Source organism: Glycine soja, chromosome 13, assembly GCF_004193775.1.
Source record: "Glycine soja cultivar W05 chromosome 13, ASM419377v2, whole genome shotgun sequence".
Taxonomy (NCBI): domain Eukaryota; kingdom Viridiplantae; phylum Streptophyta; class Magnoliopsida; order Fabales; family Fabaceae; genus Glycine; species Glycine soja.
Genome location: NC_041014.1, coordinates 27,858,894 through 27,882,787, shown reverse-complemented (window position 1 = coordinate 27,882,787; position 23,894 = coordinate 27,858,894). Strand labels below are relative to the sequence as shown.

General features: G+C 34.2%; 1 protein-coding gene and 1 pseudogene across 1 annotated transcript; both read right to left on the bottom strand.

Annotated features, from left to right (window-relative positions):
• Window positions 1–351: 351 nt before the first annotated feature.
• LOC114381748 lies at window positions 352–7,484 on the bottom strand (annotated as a pseudogene).
• An 8,281-nt stretch (window positions 7,485–15,765) lies between these two features.
• Window positions 15,766–17,984, bottom strand: LOC114380894 (DELLA protein GAI-like). The gene has a single exon (XM_028340010.1). It carries the CDS (start codon window positions 17,803–17,805, stop codon window positions 16,015–16,017), a length of 1,791 nt encoding a protein of 596 aa, XP_028195811.1. The 5' UTR covers window positions 17,806–17,984; the 3' UTR covers window positions 15,766–16,014.
• Window positions 17,985–23,894: the final 5,910 nt, after the last annotated feature.

The following is a 23,894-nucleotide window of genomic DNA, read 5'->3' as shown; positions in this document are numbered from 1 at the left end:
AGATTCAAGAAGCGACACATCAGATTAGGTTATTCCAAATTAATTTGCTGTCAAGCACCTGGATCCATTTGGCTTCACTCGTAAACCTGGAGAGTGGAACATTCTCGCAATTTAATTGTGGAGTATTGTTACTTTGGAAGGATCTAATCATGACTACATGTTTATCTAGGTTGAATCAAATTCAGTCAATGTTTTCAATTTAATTAGTTCAGTTAAGGATAGCTGCCCATTGACCCATTTTGTGAACAGGGGCAGATCCAAACAATAAATATCAGTGTGGTTAAAATATAAAAGAAATTATAGACTAAAATATATTGAAAATAAGAAATAATGTTGTTTAATGAAATATATTTACAATGAAAATCGTCTACTACCCATTTTTTGAAAATGAGCTAAAATAACATCATTGTTGATTGTTCCAAGAACATCTCTTTCTATAAAAGTTACAAGACGATCATTTAACCATTGATCACCCATTTTGTTACATAGCTGACTCTTCACAAACTTCATAGCTGAAAAAACACGTTCCAAGCTTGCAGTTGCTACCGGCAAGACTAAAGCCAACTTCAGAAGCCTATAAACTATATCAAATGTGTTGCACTTTTTTGTTTTCACAAGCTTTGCACAAAGGTCTGAAAGTCCTTTTAACTTTGCAAATTTTGGATCACATCGAACATTTCTAACATAATTCTGAAGCTGATGTCACACCACCACTTTCGGCACATCTACAAAATCATTTGGATAAAGTTCAACCATCCTCAACAATTTTTTCACATCAAAAGCTTCAAATGATGATGAGGGACTCAAACATGAAACACATTGTAAACGTTCAGTATTCTCTTCATCAAACCTAGCATTGACATCATGCAACTGCAAATCTAAAACACTAAATAAACAATCATGCTTATAATGATGCAAATTAGAAACACTAGAAGTGGTAGCATGTCGTCTAGGTTTCTTCCCTTGCACATACGGTGCATCCAAATCAGGCATATCAATATCATGCTTATTGCAAATTTCCATAACCTTAGATATAAGTTCTTCCCATCCATCATTCCTCATTTCTTGTAATTCTTCTTTGGTGGCTTTGACAAGTGATAAAGCATTCAAAAGATCTTGATCACGCTTTTGTAGCGCTACACTTAAATCATTTGTAAATCCTAAAATCTCAACCATCATGTATAACATGAAAATAAAATCAAAGGACTGAAGCACATCTAGCAAAAGCATAGTTTCACCATATTTTTCAAATGATGTATCTTTCCCGACTTCTTCAAGTACCTCAATAATGGCACCATATATAGTCATCAAACTAGTGAGAGTCCTAAAGTGGGAACCCCAACGAGTGTCACCCGCTCTAGCAATAGACGATTCTTGATTTAATCCACTGTCAGTCTCTATCTGACCCTGTTCAATCAATTTAGCAAATTGAGATACATGTTTGTCCCGAAGCAATTCTTGTCTCTTATTAGAAGACCGTATGAAATTAACAAGCATATTGACCTTATCGAAAAAACCACTAACATCTTTGTGAGTCTTAGCACATGCAACAAGTGCCAATTGAAGTTGATGGGCAAAACAATGCACATAATAAGCAGATGGATTTTCATTTTGAATTAAAGTTCTCAAACCACCAAACTTACCTCGCATATTGCTAGCTCCATCATATCCTTGCCCCCTTATGCTAGATAAACTCAAGCCATTAATAGACAACAACTTCTCAAGTGCCTCCTTAAGTGACTTAGCACTTGTTTCTTTAACACTAACAATCCCAAGAAACCTTTCTTTTACCAAACCTTCACTATTAACATAGCGAATAACAACAATCATTTGTTCTTTACCAGCAACATCACCGGATTCATCAATCAAAACACAAAATACATCATCCGCAATATCACATACAATTTGTTGAGTTATTTCACATGCACAAGCAGCAGCAAGATCCTTTTGAATCGTAGGAGCAGTCATAAAGTTATTGCCCGGAGCACAATCTATTACATTAGCTATCTCTGGGTTAATTTCCTTTAAAATGTCCACCAACTCAAGAAATGGCTCCTTAAATAAAGAGTTAAAGGACTCGTCACTCCCTCTAAATGGCATGCCACACCTCAAAAGAAACTTAGTAGCTATAAGAGATGTGTTTACACGAACACGATATTCGAAATTCATTTGTTTAGTTTGATTAACAAATGCAGCCTTAATACTTTGGTTTGGGTTCATGAGAGCATAACTCATATGCACACAATCAACATGACTATTGGAAGAAGTAGCATGATTAGCCAATCTTTGAGAATTCTTCCAATCACTAAACCCCTCGGTCACAAAGTGATCTCCCCCGTATTTAGAGACATTCTTAAACAAAAAACATGGCAAGCAAAATGCTAGGTCCTTAGATTCACTATAATCAATCCAATCATACAAATCAAACCAATTTTTGCCAAATCTACGTCTTTGATTACCTTTAAGAGACCAAGGGTAAACGAAATTATGAGGAGGTTGATGACGACCTATTTTTAAATAAGCTTTCCTTACCTCATTTTGGATGTGAGGATGATAGCTTGAAATTGGAGGCCTAATTCCTGGATATGTTTCCAACAATTCATAATCAACAACTTTAATACTCTCACTTGGATGTTGAGTTTCTAATGCTTCTAGATTTACCGAAGAAGTAGATTTGTCTCTAGAAAGCACAGGAAAAAATTTCTTCATCCTATAAAGAGACAATGAAACCACTAAAATTAGTTAATTATCTAACTCAAAGCCACTGTTATCTTTAGCTGTGCATTAATAATTCATTACAAGAAGTTGAATTTTGAGGTTTATCTGGTGAAAAAGGAAAAGGACCAAGTCCCTAAAAGAGGAAGGAAAAAGAAACAAAATGGACAGAGCAAAAGCAATTTTCTTATTGTTAAAATGCCTATCTCAACAACTAGATTTTCCAATTCCTTCATGAAAGCATAAATAAGGGAATGGATTAAACTGAACACTCTTTACTCCTTTGTTCTCTCTCTCTCTCTCTTTGGTTAGTCATGGCATCCATTGCAACAATTTTGCTAGTATGTTTGTTTTAAGAGCTAAGACCTATAACTTTTTATTGTTAATTATGAACAAGTTAAGATTTTTTTTTAATTTGAGAATTTTTATATATAGTCAGTATGAATTATATAAACTGTATAAAAATTTTGAAAATAGCAGTCATATTGTTATGCACTATCAACTATACTACTATAGCAATTTTGGTGTCAGCTGCTACGCGTCTGCTATCTGGGATTGATAGAAATAACTAAGTATGCCTACAATTAATATTATGTCAATAGTTGTGATGCTATTAGCTCAAGAGTTAAACAAGAAAGGAGTCCAACAAGGCATGCCATCAGTTAACATCGACATAAAAAAAAGGTATGATATTTAAATTAAGAGGTTTATCCTTTACTGATTGCATCATTACAAAAATAAAAATTCAGAAGATTTAAATGTTCTAAATGCTCTGAACTCAACTTTATTCACATGCTCTTTATAAATTACAAGATGTGCAATGTGAAATGTAATAGTAATAGAAAGGAGTTTTGGAGCATTATTTTCAATACACCCAAGAAAACTATCAAAATATTGAAATAAGAGCTCTAAGCTTTTATAACAAAGAAAATAAAAAGTCAATTTAAACATGAAAGTAGATCAGGAAAATTGTATTAAGCCTAAGGTAATATTGGATTTTATTAATCATCGCACATTAGAAAACAAGCCCAGGTAATGTTGCAATGCATCATAATGTATATAAAGTTTACCTAGGCAGGTTATTTATGCTAGGCTCAGTATGATAAGAAATGCACTAAAGATAAACCTCGTTACACTCTTTGTTAATAACTCAATATTTCTAAGAAAAAGGAAGGCATATGATGATCAGTAGGAGCAAGGCTGTTAATAATCTAAGCTATTTTTGGAGGCCTAATTCCTGGATTTGTTTCCAACGATTCATAATCAAGGCTGTTAATAATCTAAGCTATTTCATGAAAACCTTACCTCAACAAAGTCGTGGAACGGTGGAAGGGAAGAGGCGGAGTCGCGGAGAGGTCGAGAGGGGAGGCAGCGGCAGCGCACGATGCAGTGGAAGAATAGGCGCAGTTCACCGTGAACGAGAGAGAGAAGGAAACCTAGGTCGTGCAACACAGCAGCAATGAACAAGAGAGAGAAGGAAGTTTTATTTTAAAAAAACCTATTAATCAAAATGACGTCGTTTTGAAACCAAAAAAAAAAAAAACTTAAAAATTCTGGTGTGGCTATAGCCACACTCTGACTCAGCGTGGGTCCGCCCCTGCTTGTGAAGCTCTCTCGCGATTCAAAAGTTGGCTTCCTCAATAGGACATGGAAACTCATAATTAGAATATGCCATGTTTTATGGAGATAATAATCTTTCTTTGTTCTTCTTATCATAGGTATTCTTTATAAACGAGAAAATGATGTATTTAACGAAAGAATCTATGTTCGATTTTTATTATGTGTAAAATTATTTTGGGTCAAAGACAATCACAAATCGTGAGTGAAATTAATCTAATATATGATCCAATGAATTGAGAAACACTTATATCCTTTGACTCAAGACTAAAAAAAATATTTATACAAAATAATATGTGATTTAAAAATACAAAAGGAGATCCCAACAAAAAAAACAAAATCAAAAAGGATCTACACATGATTTATAAAGGATTTGCACGCATGTAGTATGTCAAACTCATATATATCAACTTGCCTTTATTCATACCCCTATTATAAATTATTTTTATGTGTTATCATATATGAGATTCTCTCTGTCCATAACAAAATGAAGATTTTTATTTCTTTTAATCTAAGTTTGGCATATGGATTAAAAGAAATTAAAAATTGATATTTAAATATAGAAAACATGTGTTTTAAAAAATACAAAAATGATATCCCAACAAAATAAATTGGAGAGGTTTTGTATGTTTGTCACGTATCAATTTCATATATGTTAACTTATTTTCATTCCTACATCCTACTGTAAATCCCTTTTTTGTGTTCTCATATAAAAAGTTCTCTCAGTCCATAACAAAATGTAGATTTTCATTGCTTTTAATGTAAGTCTAGCACGTGGATTAAAATAAATCTAACAATTGATATTTAAATAGAGAAAAACGTGTATTTTAATAAATCAAAATAAAAATCTCAACCAAACAAATCAAAGAGAATTTGAATGTCGATTGAAGAGAATCTACATATCAATTTGATATATGTTAACATGCCTTCATTGACACACTCTATTGGAAATCAATTTTATGCATTCTCACATATAAAGTTTCCTTAATTCATAGCAAAATGTGGATTTTTGTTTCATTTAATCTAAGCACCACATGTGGATTAAAAGAAATCTAACAATTAAAATTTAAATGTAAAAAAAATGTGTTTTAAACAAAAGGAAAACAAAATCCCAATAAAATGAATAAAAGAGGATTTATACGTAGAATGAAGAGAATTTGTATGTCAATCACATGTCAGTTTTATATATGGTAATTTGTCTTCATTCATACATCTTATTATAAATCACTTTTACATGTTTTCATCTATCATGTTCCCTTTTATCCATAGTAAAAAAAATAGATTTCCACTTCTTTTAATCTAAGTCTGACATGAGTTAAAAGAAATCTAACAAATGATATTTAAGTAGATAAAAAAATGTGTTTTAAAAATGAAAAATGAATTATAGAGAATTTTGTCTCCTTGGCAAGCATACCAAGTTGCACAAGTAGTATAAAACGGTAAGACCGAGTATCGAATTCCACAGAGATTATGCTTGTACTCAGAGTTATACGTATATCTAACACTTAAACAATTAGTGAGTCAAATTGAATCTTGTTCATTAATTAACTATAAGTATAAACTAAAAGGAATGAACTACAAAGCAAGAAACATGAAGGGTTAGAAGGCAAACGCTCGAAGTTGTGAGATGGTGTTGTGATGAGTTAAAGAATGTGTTGGGGGCTCCTCTTGCCAGAACTTTTCTTGATGTAATCTTAATAGATTTTTCTCTTTTAACATTAATATAATTATTACCTGCATCTACTAGTGTATTCTAACCAATATCCCTCGAGTGAAAGAACCTAAATCACTTAATATCACTCTCAATCCCTTTGTAATTGATTACTAAATGATTTGCATTAAGAGCAAAGATGCATGAACAAACTAAAGAAACCACTCTATCCCTATATATGACTCACTTTAGCTATTCTTTCCAAGTTCTTAGCATACAAACATTTCCTAATATTTGTATCCTAAAACAATACATAAAGATGGATGATCAAATCATAAATATGTGAATAAGCACAAAGATGAATAATAATAACAACATTATATCAAAAGACAGTTTAGAATCATCACATCAAAGAGAGTTTGGTTTGCAAAGCTCCCAACAATGAGTGGTTTTAGCCTCTCATTGCCATGAGAGACTTACAAATATAAAAGTGGGATGAAAGGAAAAAAATGGAAGAGAAATGGATTGAAACGGATCGGCCAAGGCTCCGGAAATGGATTTTCCTTCTACTGGCTTCTTGCTTTCCTCTGCTTCTTTTTTTATTTCTTCTTTTGGTTTCTTCATCCTTGAGGAAACAAAATGTTTCCTTTCCTTTTTATATGATTCACCAATTAATTGGCCAATAAAAACTCTCTTGTGCGCTTAGCGCGAAACTCGCGCTAAGCGTGCATGTTGATAAGTGTTATGCACACGCTATTTGTATATTGAAATCACATAACAATTATCTCATTTTTTTTATCTTTTATTGCTTATTTTGTGTTAAAACAAAAGGACTTAGCTTCTTCTAAGTTTTTATTCAGAAGGTACTAAAAAGTTAAAGATTTTAGAGTAATTTTTGTTGTATTTTGTGTAGAGTTGAGTTGTAGTAGAGACATGGAAGAGGATGAATGAACAAAGTGTCACACTCAGTGCAACCTCCTCGCTCAGTGAGTCAGAACTGCTAAGCCCAAGTTAGCCGCTTAGTGCAAGGAGCTACATTGAAAGACAGTTGTCACGAGCAAACACGCTAAGCGCACATCCCACGCTTAACGCGTGGCTACTTTAGAGTCGCGCTAAGCGCATAAGAGAGCTCTAATTGGCCAATTGGTTGGTGAGGCATATAAAAGAAAAGGAAACATATTTTGTTTCCTTAGACATGAAGGAAGCCAACAAAAGCAAAAGAAGATAAGTAGAGGAAAGCAAGCAGCCGGTGCAAGGAAAATCTGTTTTCGGAGCTCTGGCCGATTCGTTTCAATCCATTTTTCTTCCATTTTTTCCCTTTCATCCCACCTTTATTTTTGTAAGTCTCTTATGAAAATGAAAGGCTAAAAACCACCCGTTGTTGGGAGCCCTACAATCCAAACTCTTTTTTATGTTATGATTCTAAACTATATTCTAATATAATGTTATTATTATTATTCATCCCTATGCTTATTTACATACTTATGGTTTGATCATCCATCTTTATGTATTGTTTTAGGATATAAATATTGGAAAATATTTGTATGCTAAGAACTTGGAAAGAATATCTAAAGTGAGTCATATCTAGGGATAGAATGGTTTCTTTAGCCTGTTCATGCATTTTTGCTCTTAATGCAAATCATTTAGTAATCAATCGCCAATGGAATGAAAGTGATATTAAGTGGTTTAGGTTCTTTCACTCGAGGGATCTTGGTTAGGATAGACTAGTAGATGCGGATAATAACCATATTAATGTTAAGAAGAGAAAAATTCATTAAGATTACATCAAGAGAAGTTCTAGCAAGTAGAGCTCCCAACACGTTCCTTAAATCACCACAACACCATCTCACAACTTCGAGCGTTTGTTTTCTCAACTTTCATATTTCTTGCTTTGTAGTTAATTCTTTTTATCTTATACTTGTAGTTAATCAATGAACAATATCTGATTTGAATCCCTAATTGCTTAATCATATATATATAACTCTGAGTACAAGCACAATCTCTGTGGAATACGATACTCGATCTTACCGTTTATACTACCTATGCAACTTGGAACGCTTGCAAGGAGACAACACATGTCCAGCTGGATCAAGTGATCTTGCGCTAAGCGTGGGATGTGTGCTTAACGCGCTTGCTCGTGATAATTGTCTTCCAATGTGGCTTCTTGTGCTAAGCGGCTTGCTTGGGTTGAGCGGTTATGACTCGCTGAGCGAGGAGGTTGCGTTGAGTGTGACACTTCAGTTCAATAATCCTCTTCCATGCCTCTATTTCAACTCTACACAAAATACAACCAAAATTACTCTTAAATCATTAACATTAGCATCCTCTGGATAAAAACTTAGAAGAAGCTAAGTCATATTGTTTTAACACACAATAAGTAATAAAAGATAAGAAAATGAGATAATTACTATGTAATTTTAATATACAAATAACTTATGCATAACACTTATCAGAGAATCTATATATGAACCGAAGAAAATTTACATATTAGTTGCATGTCAATTTCATATATGATAACTTGTCTTCATTCGAAAATCTCACTACAAATGACTTTTATGTGTTCTTATTTATGAAGTTTCGTCTCTCCATAGAAAAAAGTGTAGATTTTCATTTATTTTAATCTAAGCCTAGCATGTGGATTAAAAAAAATATAAAAATTAATATTTAAACGTCATGTTGTAATAAATGCAAAATGAAATCCCAACAAAATGAATATGTGAGATTCTACATGTGGACCAAAGAAAATTTGCATGTTAATCGCGTGTCAATTCCATATATGCTAACTTGTCTTCATCGGTCAATCTCATTACGAATCACTTTTATGTGTTTTCATTTATGAAGTTCCCTCTCGCCATAGCAAATTGAAGATTTTTGTTTATTTTAATCTAAATGTGACACATGGATTAAAATATATTAAAAAAATATAAAAGTAAAAAAAGTGGCATAATAAATGCAAAAAGAAATCTCAACAAAATGAATCGGTGAGATTCTACACGTGGACCAAAGAGGATCTGCATGTTAATCACGTGTCAATTTCATATATGTTAACTTGTCTTCATTCGTACATCCTACTATAAATCACTTTTACGTGATTTCCTATATCATGTTCCCTTTGTTCGTAGCAAAATATAGATTTAAACTTATTTTAATCTAAATATGTGTTAGTCATTATTTACGATTAACTTTTGTATTGAATAGTTACATGAAATTAGCCTCTTTCCCCAAATTTATGGTTCTTTTTGTAGGAATTGTACATATTTTCATGTTTAGTTTGATTTTATACAGTAAATACTCCCATTTTGTGAATTAATGCTGAAATCACTTCATTCTCAGGCCAAAAGAAAAAAAATGCCAAGCAACTGGTGTCTTGCTAAGCGAGGCATATATGCTTAGCGAGTGACATCCGCTAAGCGAGGCACTAAAATCGCTTAGCGTGATAGGAAACCCTAGATGAGGATCAGCCAGAGATGTGCTCGCTCAAGGCGCCGCAATGCTCGCCCAAGTAGTCATTTGTCTCTTCTCGCGCAAAGCGCGCCCAGCTCGTTAAGCCAAATTTCACTAACTCGCGCTTAGCGAGTCAATCTTGCTAAACGAGCCTTCAGAATCTGAAATGTCAAGGAATCTTTAAAACACTGAAGTTGGCGGAAACTAAGAGGAGGAGTCAAAAAACAGAGCCAAGAGAGAAGCTAGAACGACAGAAACAAGCCTCCAAGAGAGTTTAGGTTAGAGGAGTGAGATTAGGGTTCTAGAGGTTGAAGGAGACATCCTCAACCATTCTTAGCCATTTTCTTCCCTCAAAATCTATCCTTTATGCTGAAAGTTCATTACTTGTAATGGAAGGCTAAACTTCTTGTTGGGGAGTTCTGTTGAACCTTTGATGTAAAACTCTCTTACTGTTTATTTAAGGTTGTTTTTTATGTGTTCATTGCTTCTATCTATGCTTATTTTTGCATGATTGTGGCTTGATCATCCATTTGTATGTATAGTTAGGATTTTTAGTACTGGGAAGTACATTAAAACCTTAGAACTTGACAGAGCAAGCTAGAAAAATGTATGTCTAGGAATGGAGTGCAGCAATCTAGTCCTTATTATGCTGTAATCGTAATGCAACTCTTTTAGGCTCAATTTTTTGAAGGATCAAGGGCAAGGTTTAAATAGAGTTAAGCCCATTCACTCGAGGGATCTTGGTTTGGGTAATTTCTCAGCATAAGAACACTATGATAACATTAAATAGAGAAAAATATTTAACAACATCAAAGGAAATTTAGTAGGACGACCCAACGTGCTTTTTACTTGACTGTTTTTACTTCTCAACCTCTAGATATATTATTTTGTGTTTAACTAGATTTTTATACATAAATCCAACTCAGCATTTACTTGCTTTACACAAATGTTTGCTCATTAAACATATATCTTCTGAATGAAATAAGTTCCCTGTGGATACGATATTCGGTTCTTACCATTTTATATTACTTGTGTGACTCAGTACACTTGCTGATTTGCATCGCAGAATATTAGTGAACAAGTTTTTGCTTCGGGAAACAATATGACACGTGAGTCAAAACAAATCTAATAAGTGATATTTAAATGGAGAAAAACATGTGTTTAAGAAATGCAAAACAAATAAGAAAAGATCTACATGTGAACGGAAGAGAATTTGCATGTCAATTATGTGTCGAATTCATATGTGTTAACTTGTCTTCATTCTTACGTCTCCCTACAATCACTTTTACGTGCTCTCATTTATGAAGTTCATTCAATCCATAGCAATGTGTAGATTTTCATTTCTTTTTTTGTCTTAACCATTTGGTTCATCAGGAGAAAGGGACCATCACTAATTTGGAATTCGGCTGGAAAGTAAGTAAAGTATTATCAAGAATTATTTCTGCCAAGAATCGAACTCGAGTAGTACTCAAACATTCAACCTTAACTTTAGCATATTAACCACTTGTGTCCAATCACTTGGTTAGATTTTCATTTCTTTTAATCTAAGTCTAACCGTGGAATAAAAGAAATCTAAAAATTGATATTTAAATGTAGAAAACGTGTATTTTAAAAAATGCAAAATGAAATCCCAATAAAACTAATTGGTGAAGTTCTACACGTGGACCGAAGAGAATCTGCAGTCAATCGCGTGTCACTTCCGTATATCTTAAATTCTCTTCATTCATAAATCTCACCACAAATCACTTTTATGTGTTCTCATTTATGAAGTTCCCTCACTCTATAGCAAAACATTAAAAAACGTGTTATGATAAATGCAAAATGAATCTGTGATATTCTACACATGGACCAAAGATGATCTGCATGTCAATCGCGTGTCAATTTCATATATGCTAACTTGCCTTCATTAGTAAATCTCATTACAAATCACTTTTGTGTGTTTTCATTTATGAAGTTCCCTCACTTCATAGAAAATTGAAGATTTTCATTTATTTTAATCTAAGTCTGACACTTGGATTAAAACAATGAAAAAAAATATAAAATTAAAAAAAGTGGCATCATAAATGCAAAATGAAATCTCAACAAAATGAATCGGTGAGATTCTACACCTGGACCGAAGAAGATCTGCATGTCAATTGCGTGTCAATTTCATATATGTTAACTTGTCTTCATTCGTACATCCTACTATAAGTCACTTTTACATGATTTCCTATATCATGTTCCCTTTGTCCGTAGCAAAATATAGATTTAAACTTATTTTAATCTAAATATGACACGTGAGTCAAAACAAATCTAATAAGTGATATTTAAATGAAGAAAAACTTCTGTTTAAGAAATGCAAAACAAATCAAAAAAGATCTACATGTGGACAGAAGAGGATTTGCATGTCATTCACGTGTCGAGTTCATGTGTTAACTTGTCTTCATTTTTACGTCTCCCTACAATCACTTTAACATGCTCTCATTTACGAAATTCATTCAATCCATAGCAATGTGTAGATTTTCATTTTTTTTGTCTTAACCCTTTGGTTCATCAGGAGAAAGGGACTCTCATTAATCTGGAATTCAGTCAGGAGGTAGGTAAAGTCTGGCCAAGAATTGCTTCTGCTCAAAATTTAACTCGAGTAGTACTCAAATGATTCAACCTTAACTTTAGCATATTAATCACTTGTGTCCAATCATTTGGTTAGATTTTCATTTCTTTTAATCTAAGTTTGACCGTGGATTAAAAGGAATCTAAAAATTTGTATTTAAATGTAGAAAAAGTGTATTTTAATAAATGCAAAATGAAATCCCAATAAAAACTAATTGGCGAGGTTTTACACGTGGACCAAAAAGAATTTGCATGTCAATCGCGTGTCAGCTTCGTATATCTTAAATTCTCTTCATTCATAAATCTCACCACAAATTACTTTTATGTGTTCTCATTTATGAAGTTCCCTCACTTCATAGCAAAACGTTAGAAAACGTGTTATGATAAATGCAAAATGAAATCCCAACAAAATGAATATGTGATATTCTACACGTGGACCAAAGATGATCTGCATGTCAATCGCGTGTCAATTTCATATATGCTAACTTGCCTTCATTAGTAAATCTCATTACAAATCACTTTTGTGTGTTTTCATTTATGAAGTTCCCTCATTCCATAGCAAATTGAAGATTTTCATTTATTTTAATCTAAGTTTGACACATGGATTAGAAAAATGAAAAAAATATTTAAAAGTAAAAATAAGTGGCATTATAAATGCAAAATGAAATCTCAATAAAATGAATCGGTGAGATTCTACACATGGACCAAAGAAGATCTGCATGTCAATTGCTTGTCAATTTCATATATGTTAACTTATCTTCATTTGTACATCCTACTATAAATCACTTTCACATGATTTCCTATATCATGTTCCCTTTATCCATAGCAAAATATAGATTTACACTTATTTTAATCTAAATATGACACGTGAGTTAAAACAAATCTAATAAGTGATATTTAAATGGAGCAAGGCATGTGTTTAAGAAATACATAACAAATAAAAAAAAATCTACATGTGGACGGAAGAGGATTTGCATGTCAGTCGCGTGTCGAATTCATATATGTTAACTTGTCTTCATTCTTACGTGTCCTTACAATCACTTTAGCGTTCTCTCATTTATGAAGTTCATTCAATCCATAACAATGTGTAGATTTTCATTTATTTTTTTGTCTTAAAACGCTTTGGTTCATCACAAGAAAGGGACCCTCAATAATCTGGAATTCGGCCAGGAGATAAGTAAAGTCTGGCCAAGAATTGTTTCCACCAAGAATCGAACTTGAGTAGTACTTAAACGATTCAACCTTAACTTTAGCATATTAACCACTTGTGTCCAATCACTTGGTTAGATTTTCATTTCTTTTAATCTAAGTCTGATCATGGATTAAAAGAAATCTAAAAATTGATATTTAAATGTAGAAAACCTGTATTTTAAATAATGCAAAATGAAATCCCAATAAAATAATTGGCGAGGTTCTACACGTGGACCAAAGAGAATCTGCATGTCAATCACGTGTCAGTTTCGTATATCTTAAATTCTCTTCATTCATAAATCTCACCACAAATCACTTTTATGTGTTCTCATTTATGAAGTTTCCTCACTCCATAGCAAAACATTAAAAAAAGCGTGTTATGATAAATGCAAAATGAAATCCCAACAAAATGAATCTGTGATATTCTACACGTGGACCAAAAATGACCTGCATGTCAATCGCGTGTCAATTTCATATATGCTAACTTGTCTTTATTAGTAAATCTCAGTATAAATCACTTTTGTGTGTTTTCATTTATGAAGTTCCCTCACTCTATAGCAAATTGAAGATTTTCATTTATTTTAATCTAAGTCTGACACATGGATTAAAACAATGAAAAAAAATATTTAAAAGTAAAAAGTGGCATTATAAATGCAAAATGAAATCTCAATAAAATGAATCGGTGAGATTTTACACGTGGATCGAAGAGGATCTGCATGTCAATCGCGTGTCGAATTCCATATATGCTAACTTGTCTTCATTCGTACATCATACTATAAATCACTTTTGCGTGATTTCCTATATCATGTTCCCTTTGTTCGTAGCAAAATATAAATTTACACTTACTTTAATCTAAATCTGACATGTCAGTTAAAAGAAATCTAATAAGTAATATTTAAATGGAGAAAAACAGTGTTTAAAAAAATGCAAAACAAATCAAAAAAGATTTACATGTGGACCAAAGAGAATTTGCATGTCAATCGCGTGTCTATTTCATGTGTTAACTTATCTTCGTTCTTATGTCTTACTACAAATCATTTAACGTGCTCTCATCTATGAAGTTCATTCAATTTGTAACAATGTGTAGATTTTCATTTCTTTTAATCTAAGTTTGACAGCAGATTAAAAGATATCTAAAAATTGATATTTAAATGTTAAAAAAAGCGTGTTTTAATAAATGCAAAATAAAATTCCAACAAAATTAATCGGTGAGATTCTACACCTGAACTGAACAGAATTTGCATGTTAATCGTGTGTCAGTTCTATATATTTTAACATGTCTTTATTCGTATATCCTACTATAAATCACTTTTACGTGTTTTTATATATGATGCTCGCTAGGTTCATAAATAAAAAAAAAAAAAAGGTTTCCACTTCTTTTAATCTAATAAAGGAAAATTTACATTTTACTATGGACCGAAGATGGTTTGCATGCCTCGGAGACCATTATGATGAATCCATAAACTAAATTTAGGTGCCTTTCTCAACATAAATTTGAACTTTTATTTTCACATTATACGAAACTAGTCATTTTTACTCAACCTAAAAGATAATCGTAGCCATTAAAAAAAGGCCCTCTTTGGATACACTAGAGACATGAGGCCCTCTTAGTGGCTTTATTTTTTTTTTCCTTCTCGCTTTCTCATGATACTTATAATGTATGTGCTACTTTCATAACCCGGTTAAAATAAGGATAACTATCCATAATTAAGGTCATGAAGTTAATTCTCAATACCTTCTACATTAGATGAAACAAGTAAAATATTTAAAAGAATAATAAGAACAGCCTGTCTTTATGGCATTGATAAGAATATCTTTTTACGCTTGAATATGTGAACTTCATGGGCTGAGGATGGAAATTAAAATTGAGTAATCTTCAAATAACTTATGATAATTTACATTGTTTCTTAATGTTACTTTTAATCAAAGCATTTTATCATAATAATCATTTGACTTCACCTAAGTGGCGTGCAAATTTACTTTCAATAAGAAAATCCGTTAGGTAAAACTCTTGAAGGAAATTTTCTTTTCGGGTTACATTGGATGGAAATTCAGTTCGCTTTTTCTTGTTGGGAGAAAATTTTCCAAATATTTTCGATCATGTGCTCTAAAAGGAAAAATGAAAATCAACGCAAAACAAAAATTCTCAAGCATAGAAATTAAACACCCAAAGAATAATATCATCACATCACTTTTCAATTTCCAAATCAAGATGCTTTCATCTTTCCACTTTATCCACAAATAATCGCATTCTTAGAAATTATTCACTAAAGAGTAACAATTAAAATCACAGAAAACACAACCGCGATGCAAGGTTTTTATTCATGAAAAGAAACAACTTAAAAGCTAGACAAGACTAAAATTACAACACCTCTTTGATTCATTTATTAAAAAATCAGACAACAAAAGATTAAAAAGATCGACACAATCAATATCCTCGCATGGACCACTCCCTCCCCCTCCAACAAAAGTGAAAGAGTTAATTCAAGTTAATCAATCTCAGAAGTCACAACAACACATTATAAAGATAAAAGATTAAAACGAAAAGGACATCATAATACTGAAGAATTAAACAAATTATATAATAATAATAATTTAGAGAAAGGAAAACAAAACACTAAAGAGGAGAAACGGTAATTATGAGAGCACAATTACAAATTACAGTCTTTCTTTGGGTTTTCTTTTTACTTTTTTTTTTTTGTTCACCCTCTCATTTATTTATCCTCTTGCTGCCTGGAAGGCTCACTGACTCGGTCACTGACTCAGTTCACTGGAACAAGTCCAATTAATCTATAGTTTTACATTCACTGAGTCAAGCCACTAGACTCGCTGGAGGAGGGAAGCTTCCAAGCGGAGGTAGCGATGAGTGGCCTAGTGTGCCAGCCAAGCATGAGGCAGCCGTTATTCTCCTCAACCCTATACCCATCACCGCCTGCGAATAGAGCAAGTAGCATACTCGCTTGCTTGAATGCGTTGGACCCGAGATGAACCGGGTCGAACCCGGCCGAGTCCAATCTCCCCCTCCACTGAGTCAAAGTCTCGTGCCGCTCGACCCGGTCCGGGCCCTCGTAAGCCACCACGTTGCAAATCTGTCTCCCAAGGTACAACTCGGACATCAACAGATCCTGACTCGGCGAGCCCAACCCGGTCGAAGAAGAAGACGAACCCTCAAGCGAGTCGAAAAGACTGGAATAGTAATGCAAGGCTTCAGTGAACCGGTCTAGAAAACCCGGTCCGTTGTGGTTCGCTTCTTGTTCCACGATGGTAACGATCTGGGGATTAATTTTCTTGACAGTGTCCAAGACCTTGTCGACGGATCCGGACCGGGCGAGCATGCGGTGGAGTTCGAAGACGGAATTCACTGCCACGGCTTCCCCGGGTCGGATCTCGAGCATATTCGGGTCGAGATCCGCGAGGCTGTTGCAAACGAAGCCGCGGAATTCGAACTGGACGCCGATGATTTGGGCCAATTGGGCTAATTTCAAGCCCACCTGCTGCAGCGCGTCGGTGTTGTCGGGCTGTGGGGGCCCGATTCCGGTTAAACGGAAAGTCGGGGGCCCGCCGGGCCGTAATGCGAGGGCCTGCATGAGTGCCGGCCACTGCATCCCTTGTTTGAGGCCGAAATCGATGACGTGGACTTTCCCGGCGGTGGCGAAGGCTTCGAGGATGGCCTGATTCGCGGTGAAGTGCGCGAATTTGAGATAAGGGCAAGACTCGTAAAAGTGCATGTGGAGAACGTCGGAGAAGGAGGAATCGAGGGTTTCTTCGGGGAAGATTCCGTAGATTCTACGCGCCAGGGCTTGGGCGAAGTAGGAAGCAACCTTCCTCATGGCGCCGGCTTGGGAAGCCGCGAGTATGCCCACGTGCTTGACGAGCGCGTCGGCGAGCTTGAGATTCTCCTGCTGAACGGCCTCCGCGCACGCCAGGAGAGTGTGGACGAGACGCACGCCGGCTTCCTGATGGTCAACGAGGACGACATGGCGCGTGGGCTCAGACGCGGCGGAGTCTGCTGATTCCGCTGGAGATGGCTTGAGGCGCTTGTTGATGTTGTTGTTAGCCGTTTCGATTTCGTCGAGGTGGTTGTCTTGAGGAAGAGGAGGAGGGTAGGCTGCTATGCCAGGAATGGCTCTGAGGTCATATTCGGAATCGTCGTTGAAAACAGGGGCTGTGCTGTTGATGATGTTGTTGTTGTTGTCGATCAAGAAAGAAGATGGATCGAGGTTGTTGTTGGGTTCGGGGTTGAGTTCGGTTAACATGCTTTGGACCCAGGAATAGAGATCTGTAGGGTCGTAATGAACGGTGTCGGAGGCCAGGTGGGAAATTCCGTCTTCCTGGGCACAACCCATGACCATCTCCAACTGCTCCAGCTTCTGTGCCACGTCAGCCATGTCGGAAGCACGAACCTTGTACCCCAACGCCGCCAGCAACTCGTCCATCCCCTGTTGTTGTTGTTGCTGTTGTTGCTGCTGCTGCTGCTGTTGCTCTTCCTCCCACATCTTCGCCTTCCCGTTTGACTGCATTGAGGAACACTCACCCTTCACAGTCCCTCCGGCGGCGCCGCCGCCGCCGCAGCTATCTTTGTGGTCCCTCTTCATCACGAATTCAATTCAACTCCTGAAGAATGGAATTAGAATTGGTGATTTGGATTTGGAATTGGGTCATAGGAAAAGAAAATTGGGTTGTGGAGTTTCAAGTGAGACGAGAGAGAGAAAACAGAGAGAGAGAGAGAAAGAAGGGTGGAAATGGGGAAAGATAAGGAACAATGGAGGCCATAATAATGGAATGAATTCTTTATTTATTTATATTTTTATTTATGCAAAAAGTTTGGATGTTGAGTGTGATATTTACTTGGAGGGAGTGAGTATTTTTAATTGTGTGCGGAATTAAAGAATGAAGGTCCGGGGGCATCAAAAGAGAAAGAGGCGTGGCAGCACCGCAATGCCAAGAAAGATGCCCATGATAGTGTACAGCTCGTGCATACAGCAGACACCATACACTAGAAAATCAGGTGCCCGTACGCTTCATCGATTGAGGGTCTTGGGGACCGAGAATGATCGTGGGCTCCACCTTTTCTACAATCACCTTCACGCGCCTCTTTTTCTTAATCCTAGTAATCATTCACGGATTCAAGAATTACCCCTTCACCATTACATTAAATTAGCCACTTGGAACTTGGAACCAACCATATTGTTCAAAAGGCAATGCTATGTTTAGTAGTACAAAATATACTTTGATAGTATTTGATTGGGCTCCATCATTTATATTTGACTTTTGAAAATTAATTCCGGTTAATGTCCCTTTACTCATTATTATTTCTTGGTACATATATGTCCTATGTTTTCCTTACTTTTCTTCACATACTCATGCTCTGCTGTTTATGTATACTTGCTCATGTGTTTAGCAAGAGTAGTAAATACTAAACTAAACTCATCTGTACTCACCAAAATATTCATTTAACATGCTCTAGTTTAATTTCATCCAATTTTTTTGCAAGTGAAGAACAATCCTTGTCAAAATCACTAGTTATATCAAGTCAAGTGGATAGCCGTATTTATGCTCCACCCTTCTAAAAGATGTGATCGATCTGCAGGATCTCAAGTACGTGTTGGATAATAAAATAAATTTTTATTTAAAAAGGAAGGTATTTATATAACTTTAGAAATCTATTACTCCTCTAAAAAAAAATAAAAAATCTATTACTATATTAGTTATGTAAATTCTTGTGTTGTGAACAATTAATCTCAACAAAATACAAATCATAACTCACTCTGCAAACTAATGCTAGCAATGTAAAAGGCATTTATTTTAATGTAACGGATGCAACTTTAATAAATGAAATGACATTATTGTAGCTTTAGCATTTATTCATTCATCCTAAAATACGGGTTTTCTTTTTTCCTCCATAGGCTTGCTATTTTAGTGTCATACTTTCTTTGCTTTTAAAAAGTTATTTTTCTCTTTTGTCATAGTTTCTGTAGCTATTTTCTAGAGAGAAAAAAAGTAAAAAATATCCATAAAAACATTCTTCTTAGCAAATTTGACAGATTATAATTTTGAAAATAACCAATACAAATATCTTCATCTTCATTAGAGGATTAATTTTTATTCGGATGAAATAATGCAAGGAGTCATTGTTGAATTCAACACTCCACCACTTGCATATTTAAAATATGAGAAAATGATAAGAATATATATATAAAAAACTGAAATGAGGGTGGTATTCGTATGAGGGGTGGCCTATGGCAAGTATGTGTGGTCGGCTTCCGTAGGTTGAGTGGGGAATAACTTCCCGCGACGCACATGAAGGAGAGATCAAGGGGACGGGTCAACTTTGGTCTCCACGCGCCACACTTTCACGCCAAACAGTGACTCAAAGTTAGCAATTTGCCAGGTGGCGTGTTCCAATGGCGCGTGAATGCCACGCGTTACGTGAGCGTGGTGAATGAGAGATGTGATGAGTTGCAACGCGGGCCCACTGAAATAGGGGGTCTGTGCTGAGAGAAATCAACGAGGACGGGGATTCAGACGTCAACATCGATTTTAGGACCATCCGACGTGGGACCCACTGTCCAAAAACAAAAACAAAACATTACTACTACTCTATTTTCTCTCTCTCTCTCCTGAGAGAAACGGGATGCCAGCAAAGCACGTTCCCTATAACAGCGATATTATCTTTCTTTTTTCCTAAGTTAAAATGTTAACAAACATACGTTGTTGTTTTTTAATTGCTACATCATTGAAATATACAGTTTACTAATTTAGAAAAGAAAAAAAAAGTAATTACATTTTGTAGCCGTAAAAACTTTTTTAAAATGGAAATTATAAGAAAAAGATCCATCAAGAGAAAACGGTGCTATTACGGTTACCTTTGACGAGACTGTGTGAAAAGGGTAGCGTCCTCATCATCCGCAGGGCATGAGGTTATTAGGCAAACATAAACACCAAAGTTATTAGGGTGACATTATTAGCCAATTCATACACAGAGTCACAGACATTAAATTTATAATCATGTTTTTAAAAAATTATTAGTGTTTTTATTATTGTTAGATAAAAAAAAAAAAAAAGTGATTTGATTTGAGTAATATTGTGAGTACAGTTTGTAGAGTAATTGGGAAGAGGCACTGACAGGTGGTGTGGTCAGTGATATATGAAAGGGGAGAGGGCCATGGCCATGTGATTCTGCCACGTTTCACAGATTCTCTTGTCCCCGTGGTCACTCTTTCTGCACCACCCTCACTCCCTCATTCACACCCTGCTTCCTTCTCTCTTCTGTATCACTTTCAGTATCTCTCCATTTTTATTTTTATTTTCTCTCTCCTCTACTCTTTGCATTTTTAAATCATCCGTTCCAATTAATCTCGATCATCGTTTTTTCCCGAATTAAAACTTAACCCTAAGTACTACTCCTAGAAGCTTATCCAATCCAATTCCAAAACAATGGTCAATCAAATATGTGTCCCTATATGACAGTTGAGATCGTGCCATGATTAAACAACGGTTGTACTAACTGGCTCCAATGACTAATCACCAAAGACTCTCAACATCAATTCTGGGGTATCCATAATTTGGTTTAAAGTAAAGTAGTACTTATATTTACTCTTCTTGCATTGCATCTCATGGGATCAGAAATAAAGAACACTACCAAGAAATTAATAATTTTAATTTCACTTACAACTTACAAGTTACAACAAATATTCGTGTACAATATTATTTTATTGTTATAAATTATTGGTTTTCAGTTAGGATTTAAATTGTTTTTCTTTCAAAGTAAAGGTCTACTATAGTATCTAATTATTTATGGGGAATTAACGTCAAAAACAAATTATACTATTCATGGAAATACAACACCATTTTGTACCTAGTAAAATGGAGATATTTATTTCTTTTAATCTAAGTCTAATTAAAAGAAATCGAATAATTGATATTTATCTGGAATAAAATGTGTTTTAAAAAATATAAAATGAGATCTAAACAAAAAAAAAATTGAGAGGATTTGCATGTGGACCAAAGAAGCTCTACATGTCAATTGCTTCTTGATTTCATATATGTTAATACACTGAGTTGTAAATCATTTTTATGTGTTTCCCTAAATAAGGTTTCCTCAATCCATTACACAATATAGATTTTCATTTCTTTTAATCTAAGTATGAGACATGGATTAAAAGAAATTTAAATTGATATTTAAATGAAGAGAAATATGTGTTTTAAAAAATTGTAAAATGAGATTCCAACAAAACAAATCGGAAATGATATGGGCATGGATCAAATGAGATTTGCATGTCAATCACATGTTAGTTTCATATACGTCAACTTGTGTTCATTATGTTAGTTTCATATACGTCAACTTGTGTTCATTTGTACACTCCTTACTGCAAATCACTTTTGCATGTTCACATACATGAAGTTCCCTCAATCAAAAGCAAAATGTGGATTTTCATTTCCCTTCATCTAAGTCTGGTCTATGGATTAAATGAAATCTAACAATTGATTTTTAGTTGGAGAAAAACATGAGGTTTAAAAATGCAAAATGAGATCCCAGCAAAACAAATCGAAGAGGATCTACATGTTAGTTATGTGTCAATTTCATATATGACAATTGACACATGGAGTAAAAGGATTCTAAAAATTGATTTTTAAATGCAAAAAAAAAAGATGTGTTTCAATAAATGCAAAATGAGATCCCAACAAAATGAATACGAGAGTATCTACATTCTACGCGTGGACGGAAGAGAATTTGCATGTCAATTGCGTGTCAAGTTCATATATGTGAACTTCTCTTTATTTGCACACCTAGTATAAGTGACTTTTAAGCATTCTCATATATGAAGCTCCCTTAGTGCATATCAAAATGTAGATTTCCTTTTTTTAATTTAATTTTGACACGTGAATTAAGAGAAATGTTACAATTAATATTTAAATAGATTAAAACTTATGTTTTAATAACTGCAAAACAAATCAAAGAGGATTTACACTTGGACCGGAAAGGATTGCATGTTAGTTGCGTGTCAATTTTATACATGATAATTGACATGTGGAGTAAAAGAAATCTAAAAATTAATTTTTAAATGGATAAAGACATATTTTTAAAAGTGTAAAACAAGATCCCAACTAAAGAAATTAGTGAGAATATCCATGTGGGTCAAAGAGGATTTGCATGTTAGTCGCATGTCAATTTCATATGTGTCAACTTGTCTTCATTCGTCCATCTTATTGTAAGTTCACATATATTGACATGTGGATTAAAAGAAATCTAGCAATTGATATTTAGATAGAGAAAAAAAAACACATATTTTAAAAAAATGTAAGATGAGATCCTTAACAAATTGAATTGAAGATGATCTACATGTAGATTAAAGAGAATATGCATGTTAGTTGTCTATCAATTTCATATATGACAATTGATAAGTGAAGTATAAAAAATCTAAAAATTGATTTTTAAATAGAAAGGAACATATGTTATAACAAGTACAAAAGGAGATCTCAACTAAATAAATCAATGAAGATATTCAAAGGAGATCTCATAAAATTTCCATATTTAATTAAATAAGTATAATTTTATTATAATTTATAAATATTTATACAAAAAGATAAACACTTGGCACGTAGAAATTTAATAGGATTTGACTAATATTTTTTTCGTATAAAGCCAGACCATTAAATGATAAAGTACTTCTAAATACTATGACAACGTCACAACCTTGGTTAAGGGGTAAGAGGTGAGAGTACCAAACCATTCACATCAAACAGCATTTGTTATAATATTCTTTCTATGTACCAAGTAATTTGAAGAACACAGGTAGGAAATTAGTAATTTCCTACACAGATCTAGCTAGTTAAGATCTTCAGATTTATTTGAGAGGAAGAATAACTTATCAAGAAAAACAAATTTCTGTTCACACATGTAATTAATTAATCCTTTAATAAATTCATAAATATGGAAATTTCGCTGAAAAAAAAAATTACAGACATTGATCCCTAACTTACAGTTACAAATTAAGAGCCCCCACCCACCACCAAAACAACAATGGGATAAAGACCAAACCAAACAATACAATTGAGGAAAATCCTCTAGTTTGGTTAAACCACTACGCATGATAATACTGAAAGCTTGTACCCCACTAAAAAAAAAAGTGACAAACATTGCGTTTTAGTTTCTTTAATGCAGAGCATTCAAAGTTTCTGGCGTTGTTTTGGCAGAGAGCCTAAGGTTTTTATATATATTTTTGTTTTTCTGGTGTTATGGACACGCATTTTGGTGTTGGTGTAGTAGACATTGTACAAATGAAGCTCGACAGCCCCACAAGAAACCCGTAAATGCAAATGCCTTATCCTGTTTGTGTTTGTGTTGCGGCATGGGAAGTGGACCTTTAGCTTTCGATCATCACAAAAACTAGTCACACTAGAGGAATTGCCGACATAGTCAACGCTCAAAGTCTTCAATTCTGTCATTAATTATCCTAGACTTATAATTTAAGAAAAAAAAGTCTTACAACCTAAATGTTAGGATGTAGTACTACAATTAATTTCTTTTGTGATGAATAGCCAGCATTCAGAAACAAGCCATTCATCTTATATAGTTGTTTTAAATAATGTTATTTAACATTTTTTTCATTAAAACAGATAATAGAAGTTACTTGTATAAATATTGTTACATATATAAATAACTGTTGTTTAACAACATTAT

Coding starts and splice junctions, on each gene's coding strand:
- LOC114380894 (XM_028340010.1), bottom strand. CDS start 17,805: ATGAAGAGGGACCACAAAGATAGCTGCGGCGGCGGCGGCGCCGCCGGA.